At 37.1% G+C, this 7966-nt stretch overlaps 1 protein-coding gene across 2 annotated transcripts in view; it reads right to left on the bottom strand.

Moving 5' to 3' along the window:
• Positions 1 to 7966, bottom strand: part of mgat3b (beta-1,4-mannosyl-glycoprotein 4-beta-N-acetylglucosaminyltransferase b) — a 68888-nt gene that overhangs the window by 6757 nt on the left and 54165 nt on the right. The window contains exons 2-3 of one of the 2 annotated variants that reach the window (XM_014015511.1): positions 6778 to 6938; positions 1156 to 1525 (exon numbers count right to left, since the gene is read on the bottom strand). In XM_014015511.1, coding sequence (XP_013870965.1) covers positions 1156 to 1525; positions 6778 to 6854 — 447 coding nt within the window. In that variant the 5' untranslated portion in view covers positions 6855 to 6938. The remainder of the gene's footprint in view (positions 1 to 1155; positions 1526 to 6777; positions 6939 to 7966) is intronic. The other variant, XM_014015512.1, reaches the window with a different exon arrangement.

The following is a 7966-nucleotide window of genomic DNA, read 5'->3' as shown; positions in this document are numbered from 1 at the left end:
TTACTTTCTTCTATTTTTCTCGAACACGCTTCTCAGCCTCCTCTCAGAACCTCCTGTTTGTTTGTGCTGGTTTTAAATATTTCAGACTCAAACTTCTCCRGTGGTGAGACAGTTTGGAGTTGCAGCGCTTRCAGAGAACTTTACTTCTTTCCAGCCCGCCGATGGGAAAAGTTTTAAAATAAAATATGCCCCAAAAAAATCTGGTGATGTTTCTGCCCCGGCTTGCAGCTCGGTCAGGTTCATGAGAGCGGCTGCAAGTTTGCCACGCAATGGCTCGATAACAAAGGTTCTTATTTGTTGAGATGTGCGACAAAGGCCATTTAAACCCAGTAGTGATCAAGATCCATCCTCCCTGCCATAACCACTGCGTTTGTGTGTGTCTGTGTGTGTGTTAGCTGCCCAGTGAACAGAGATCTGTCAGAGAAATATAAAGAAATAAATACGCTCACATGCCCAGCACTTTTAAATACTTGAAGATATGTAATGGTTTTATTGGCTTGTCTGACATATTTACACAAACATGTAAATAGCATAATGGATTTGTTCATCAGGACAATTGTCTGAGAGTCGACATTTTGTGCTTGCAGTTCTGGCAACAACTGCGCTGATGATAGTGTGTGGTCTCAGCATTAATTCAAATAAACAAAAGCTCTCAGCTAACAGTTAAATATGTGAGCTCCAGCAAAATGCTAGACTTTGTTTACCCCAGATGGATGCAGATAACCGTACATGTTRAACATTTACTGTGGAAGTACATTCTTGATATTGCTTTCTTCATTTTAGCACTAGAAAATGTTAATTCAGTGGCAAATATCTCCTTTTCACAAAGAGAGTTGAAGAAATTGGTAAAAAAAAAGTCCTTCCTCTTCACGTTCATTCCACAAAAGGTAATTTCTCTTTAACTTGTTACTTGAGGTTCGACTTAATAAATTGTTATGACATAAAATAATGCCATGTAAGATATTTTAATTTTTTTTCTAAAGAAACGAATGTCATACCTGATTCATTTTACAACCTTTGGCAAAAATTTTAATTAACCACCATGTGCCCTCTCACAAATGACACATGACCTTTTGGTGTTTGTGTTTGGCAATGTTTACATTTCAGATTTCATTATTTATCAATGTAAGCAATCCTACTGATTAGATATCTTACCTCCTTTTTTATGTCTCCAATTTCATTTTCATCATGAATTTYCCAGCGATGTTGAGGATTGCCCTGTCTTTCAATCTGGCCTCGCCCTCCTTCACCCACTAAAGAACCTGCCCCTCCTCCAAATTTGGGGTCCAGATGGCTGAGACCAGGGSCTTCTTCGGGAGAGGCAGGGCTGAGCGGAGTGGTAGCCAGTCCCTTCTCCCTCCAGAAGAATCCAGAGACCATGATGAAGGACTTGATGTTGGGGTATGGAGCGGAGAGCTCACGCAGCAGGGAGACGTAATGGAGGGCCTTGTAATAGTGGAGGAAGGAGATGACGCACAGACCAACCGTGCACAGCAAGAACACTCTGTGCCGTCGCATTTTCATCCTGAAAGCAAAGAAGCAGAAGGATTTTTTTTATAAACTGATATCTGAAAAAAAAAAAAATCACTTTATTCATATTTTAAATTAAAAATACTTTGGGAAGACTGTAATAAATGTAAAAAAATTAAAAAAAAAGTCTGGAGGGGATTTTAAAACCAAGACAGCAACTTTGCCAGTGACCTCCAAGCATTGCAGCACGATTCTAAAGTAGCTGGTTCAGCACTTTGTACCCCTCCAGTATAAGAAACAAGTGAGTCGCAGGCGGGAGTAGGCTGGGGAGGAGCAAAGGCTGAGGTTTGAATAAGAGCCCAGAGAAGAGCACATGTCAGGACAGAAATAAAGAGAAAAGAAAAAAAAGGACAGTTCTAGTTTTATCAAATTATTCAGTGTCATTTCCACAAAACATCAACATTAGTGATTGTAAAGCCAGRTCACGTCCCAAACCAGATTCAATTCCATCCCACGCTCAAGTCTAAATTCTACAGTTTGTCTGTTTTCACAGATACGTTCTGGTGTTTCACAAAAAACCAGGCGCATGGGAGAACAAAACTTCTTCAAAGTGTTCCAAACTCCTTGTAGCCAACAATACTTCGATTACCTGCTAGTCTCTATCACAAAAAATGTCAACATGCGCCAGACTGATGTGCCTGTTGTGAGTGGTGCTTATGTCATTTTGACTGGTTATGTAGTTCTCAATTTTTGTGACTCAACAAGCTCTGTCTGTAGGATGTGTGGTTAACAGAGAACAGGAAAAAAAAGGTCTGAAAATAAAAAAAGAAAACCTTATTTGTATCAGAACGGGAACTATAAAACAAACTTAAAAATAACTTAAAATTAATCTTTTACTTAAAAGAAGCTTAAGCTAAAGCTTGTAGTTAAGTTTCTGTATAAACAACATACTTCCTGAATGACGTCTTCCGCTACCATTCTTGCTTTATAGAGCTAATATTTTCTCAGTGGCAATAGTATTTATTAAGGMAGAGAGCTGCAGTGATTGTGGTGCGCCTAAAGCAAATAAACAACTGTCTGTGATGACATCACTAATCAGATGCTGTGACGACCCAGGATGTCCAAACAATTAGCAGGCTTACTCAAGTGTAAATATAGCATCAAATAATTCATAACGAGTGCACATGCTGGTAAAATGTTGGTAGATTTTATTTCTTTACTACTGACCTGTCCACTCACACACTGTCAATTTGGACTTGACTTTGACACTTTCCATTTTGGTACCATATTCCACTGCTCTGTGCTCAGATGCCATAGCTTAGCATAGACCAGTAGTACTGTTAAATACATAAGAATAATGTTACCTAAGACAGTTTAAAGTAAGTATGTGACAATCCCTGATCACTGGGACAGGTGACTTCATTTACTCAGATTCCAGTGATCAGAAGTCGTGTGTCGGCTGTATAGTAGGGGTGTAAATCACCAGCTTTACTATGATACATTATATTGATTTTGTTTGGATGTCAATACGTTTCTTGATATCATAAAATCTGTCATGATATGATTTTGATTAGAGGTCAACCGATACATTGGCAGGCCAATATTTTAGGAAACATTTGTGGGGGTTTTTTTGCATCGGCTTTAGCCAATTCGTGCATTCATTCACCAATACAACAAAAACAATCCTAACTTAAGATTGGTTTTATTGTTACATATTTAAATGTTCTACGTTTGCTATCCATTGTTAACATGTTCTGTTTTATTAATAAATGTTTCTCTTCCATTTAAATTGAGATTGTGTAACATTTGTCATTATTGTGTCACTTTTATCATGTAAATGGAGGAAGAAAATAAATATTGGCCTCTAGAATCAGCCCAAAAAACATATTGAGGAACGGTTTGGAATGATGTCAAAATAATCAGCATCTGCATAAAAAAACTTGCATTTGTCAATCTCTAATTATGATTCAATACAAAAGTCTGCAATCAATAAGGTAGCCCATCTAACAAAGTCATGATTTGTGTTAAATGGGTATATGACATTGGTCAATATTGGTCATATGTTGACGATATGGATCAATCTTTTGCACTTTTTTGCATTGATGTAATTGAAGCAAACATATAACCAATGTGAAACGATTTATTGTTACACAAACCCTACTATACAGCACTCATTAAAACAAAAAACAAACAAACTCATAGTACATTCTGAGCAAGTTTCATGATCTGTTGACCCAAAAGTAGTTTTTGAAGCTCAGAAATTGGGACAATCTAATCAAGACGTGGGAAAACTTGTATCTTTGCTATTCACTCAAAAATGCCATAACATTTCTCTGGTATTCATTTATATGAATGAATTTCAATGCAGTTTGGGACACAGCTAGTGTGTCTGAAATAATGGTCAAGTGTACAGCTGGCCATCTATAGAGCATAATAAGGGAGAATCCATTGATGATGTTTAAAAACACATTGCATTATGCCAGGAGTGTCCAATTCTGGTTCTTGAGGGCTGCTGATTTCCCTAAGGTAGAGGTCTTCAACCCTGCTCCTTTTGACCTGCTGTCCCTGCATGTTTTTAATGTTTCCCTGCTTCAACACACATAACTGAAATGATCAAGTGATTGACAGGCTGCTGCTAAACTTGATGACATTCTGAACAATTTCATTGAAGCGTGATGAAGCAGGGAAAAAGCTAAAACATGCAGGACAGTGGGTCATGAGGAACAGGGTTGAACACCTCAACACATCTGACTTGGTGAAACCTTCTAAAGTTCTGCAGAAGCCTGTTAATCATTCAAACCATGTGTGTGGAGCAGAGAAACCTCTAAAACATGCACAGCGTTCCTACAATTTAAGGAAAGTTGAATTTAAGACTTTTTAWTGCCAAGTGAAATCAAATTTAAGACCAATTTCACAATTAACACAAATGAAAAAAAAATACTGTGGCAGAAACTCTTAAATCACAGTATTTTTGGTTGAATTATTTAAATATTGTTAATAGACCAATTGTTTTTATCCATATCTAACTGCTATTTTGTCAAATATAGCAAAAAAAAAAAACATTCGTAGCAGTCAGTTTTAAACTTAACTTAATTCCTGGAAATTCTCTAACGACCCAAAATTTGGAGTTTTATAACCCATAGTGGGGTCTCGACCCTAGATTGCTGTAGATAAAACCTTAAGTGCCTATGACATCAAATTTTTGTAAGAAATATGAACGCTTTTTTGGAAAGACAACATTATTAGCATTAGAAAACAAATTTCACACCGCTCAGATGGACAGTTGTTGAGATATTTGCAGGTGAAATAACAGGAAGTGGTGTAAAAAGGAAACATCTGAATGGGAATATTTCATAAATAAATAAATGTTACCAATTATTTTAATATTTGAGATGAATTACAGTCATCCTACTTACAATGTGTCAACATTTTTAAGACTTCTGAAAATTGATTTAAGACATTTGAAGACTAATTAAGGCCTTATTTTTGGAGTGATGCATTTAAGGCCTTTTAAGACTTTAAGGATCTGCGGGAACCCTGCATGCAAGATAGTGGACCAGGATTGGACACCMCTGTACTAGTCCCATTAGAATGGTAAAAAAAAAAAATCATAATTAATACTTATTCAATCTCTAGCCTGAAAATTGTTTTCAACACTGATTATAGTTTACTGACAAGCAGCGACTCAGTGGCATTCTGAGTCAATCTAACACAATCAGAACAACATAGCAGCAKGATAGAGAAAACATTTAAAGTAAGGAATTTCAGTAAGAGAAGGAGAACACCACAGAATCTGGTGTGGTGGCACCATCACATCTGGGAACAAACCAAACCACAGATCCTGCACAGTAGCTGAATRCACAGCAGTCCGTGCCACAGCAAAACAAACAAAGTTAAACATCTTTCTGCTGCAAAGTCTGGAGTTAGTCGGCACACCCTTGTTTTCTCTCGTCTTTTATTATCTTGTCTCTGTAAGTGATTTGTTTTTTTTTAAGCCTATTGTTTGTCAGTTTCCGTCTGTCTTTCTGGAGAACGTTGCTACATTACTTTGAAAATTTCGTTACAAAAACTAGCACCCCATGTGACCTAATTTACAATTATATAACTTGGATTAAAAAAATATAATATCTATCTATCTATCTATCTATCTAAAAAAGGGTACAAAAATGTTTTCTTTTTCATTAAAAAAGTTTAATGATGAAACTGAGGAAGAACAGCTTAACCCCTCTCCAGAATGTGGTTGTACTAGCTTTAAATAAAAGAAGGTGGCTACTTAAATGACTCACATGCAAGCCAAATGATGTGCCTAATTTCTTCTAACTAATAAAAAACGTAGTCCAAGTCACAAAAGGCATGTGGTACGCTGACAGGAAAACTGACTTGATAAAAAAAAATGTATAATTATTACAGAAAAAAAATTAATAAGAATATCCAGATCTGCACAAAAATACCCTTTTCTAYAGCATTATCAACCCGTTTCATGTTAGTAGCAATTAGGACGAGTTCACACGTCAATTTATTCAATTGTGTGGGAATGTAAACATCAGAGGTGTAGTGCAGTGCATGGGGGGGTTAAAATGGCAGCAAAATTACCAAAGGGACAAAAAGCCCTACCTGCAACCCAGAGAGAGACCTGCAAAAGCAGGGTTCAACAAAAACTCAGCCCCACCCACCCTTAAGGTGCAACCAGCTCTTCAATGAAGCAGACGAACAGGGTGCAGGTAAACAGGAAATTCCCCAACAAAATGACAAAATTGTTTTTGTTGTTTTGTGTGTGTGTGTGTGTTTGACAGAGATCACTGGATTTAATCCTTAAAAAATTTAAAAAAGGCATCATGATTTGTATTTTCCCGTAAGCTCCTCCTAACCTTGAACTAATCTACGCAAATCTGTGTATGCAAATAGTTATCTTGCAAATCAATCCTTAATAACTGGAAATCGGATCTCTAAATAAGGTGGGTGCAGCCATTTTATCACTTTTACAATGCATGTTAGGGTTTTAACAACACATTTTTTGCACAATGGTTTTGTTATCTCCACGTGCTTATGTTTTTTTTATATAAAGCTTTGGATGTTTTAATAGGTGAGAAAATGGCTGAGACWTTAAATTCCTTTTTGGGTAAAAACGATTTCAAGGAAGCCAGAAGTAGGTGAGGATAAATTGTACTTAAGAGTATCGTTAGTTTACCATTTTCATTTACAGCTGAAAATGTTTTAAAAATAGGAAGATTAGGAAAACAAAAAAGCAAAGAGAGGAATGCCAAATGGATACAGCCCATCACCAGTTCATATACAAAAAGCACTTACGAACGGAGCAGCCGCCGGCATTTTGTGCGTGCTGTCTGCAGGCCTAGGGAGGACACGGCCCCTCTAAGCCAAGACATGACTGTCCAAATTAATCCAATGTGCTCATGCCAGCAGTCGCTGTCACACTGTTGTTGCAAACTTCCTCTCCCCTGCGTTGCTGCCTGTCAGATAATGCACAGGGTGGAGTTTTACAAGTCAGAGTCTGCACACCTGAAGCAACTTTCAAACAGATATCCTCCTGATAAAACTCAGTTTGTTCCTGCTGCTGGATGAGTTCGTGTTTGAGAAACCGACTTGTTTTACAGCTGTAAAAAATTATGATCACAATTAGTTTTGATTTGTTTTGACAGAAAAAAAGTTAAGAACCACATCTATGTTTTGATGCATTATCCAAACCTGTGAAATAAAACATTTTTTTTTACCTCAAGTCATTTGTAGACAATGTGTCAGGATTGGAATGTGTTGAACTGAAGGGAGAGGACATTTCTGTGTTTTCTTTTTTTTTCCTTTTAATTTTGTCGGCTTCAGTTCCTTTACACAACTGAAAGCTTTTATTTCAGAGTCGTTTGATGTCAATCCAATGTCTGCTCTTCCCCTGCAACAGTGTTTGGTCGTCCTCTGTTCAGTTTTCATCTGTCCAGCAGGAGTCTGCCTCTGAACTCCACATACGCCCCCCTGGAGAATTTGGAAAAGCCCCCACAGCTGACTGACCAACACAACCCAAACATTTGGTATACAGACCGGGGAGAGAGAGCCAAACGATAAACAACCGCTCAGTTTTAAACAGCGTGAGGAGGACTGTGTCTGATTTCATGTGTGTGTGAGAATGTAGGCTGTCATTCTGACATCACTACCTCTACATACTGCATAGTCAGTGGGTGTGTTTTACAAAAGTTGTGGTAAAAGATAAAGATTTAGAATGTGAAGCTTATTTAATCCGTTAATGTTTTTGAGCAGTAGAGTCATTTTACTGCAGAAAAACATTCCTCTAACCAAGTTTTACAGTCTTATATCAGCTAAAAAGTATTTTTGATCTTGTTTTTAGATCAGTATATTAAATAAGATCAGAATATGCTGGATTATTAATCTTGTTAATCTGAGAAGTTTTTGTTTTACTTTAAGAAGTCTTGCCAAATGCAACTGTCAAACTGCAGATTATTAATTATTATTAATTTGAAAAGAACAAGGG

This window comes from Austrofundulus limnaeus, unplaced genomic scaffold (genome assembly GCF_001266775.1).
Source record: "Austrofundulus limnaeus strain Quisiro unplaced genomic scaffold, Austrofundulus_limnaeus-1.0 Scaffold130, whole genome shotgun sequence".
Taxonomy (NCBI): domain Eukaryota; kingdom Metazoa; phylum Chordata; class Actinopteri; order Cyprinodontiformes; family Rivulidae; genus Austrofundulus; species Austrofundulus limnaeus.
The sequence above is the reverse complement of the archived record's forward strand: the minus strand, read 5'-3'. Positions and strand labels throughout refer to the sequence as shown.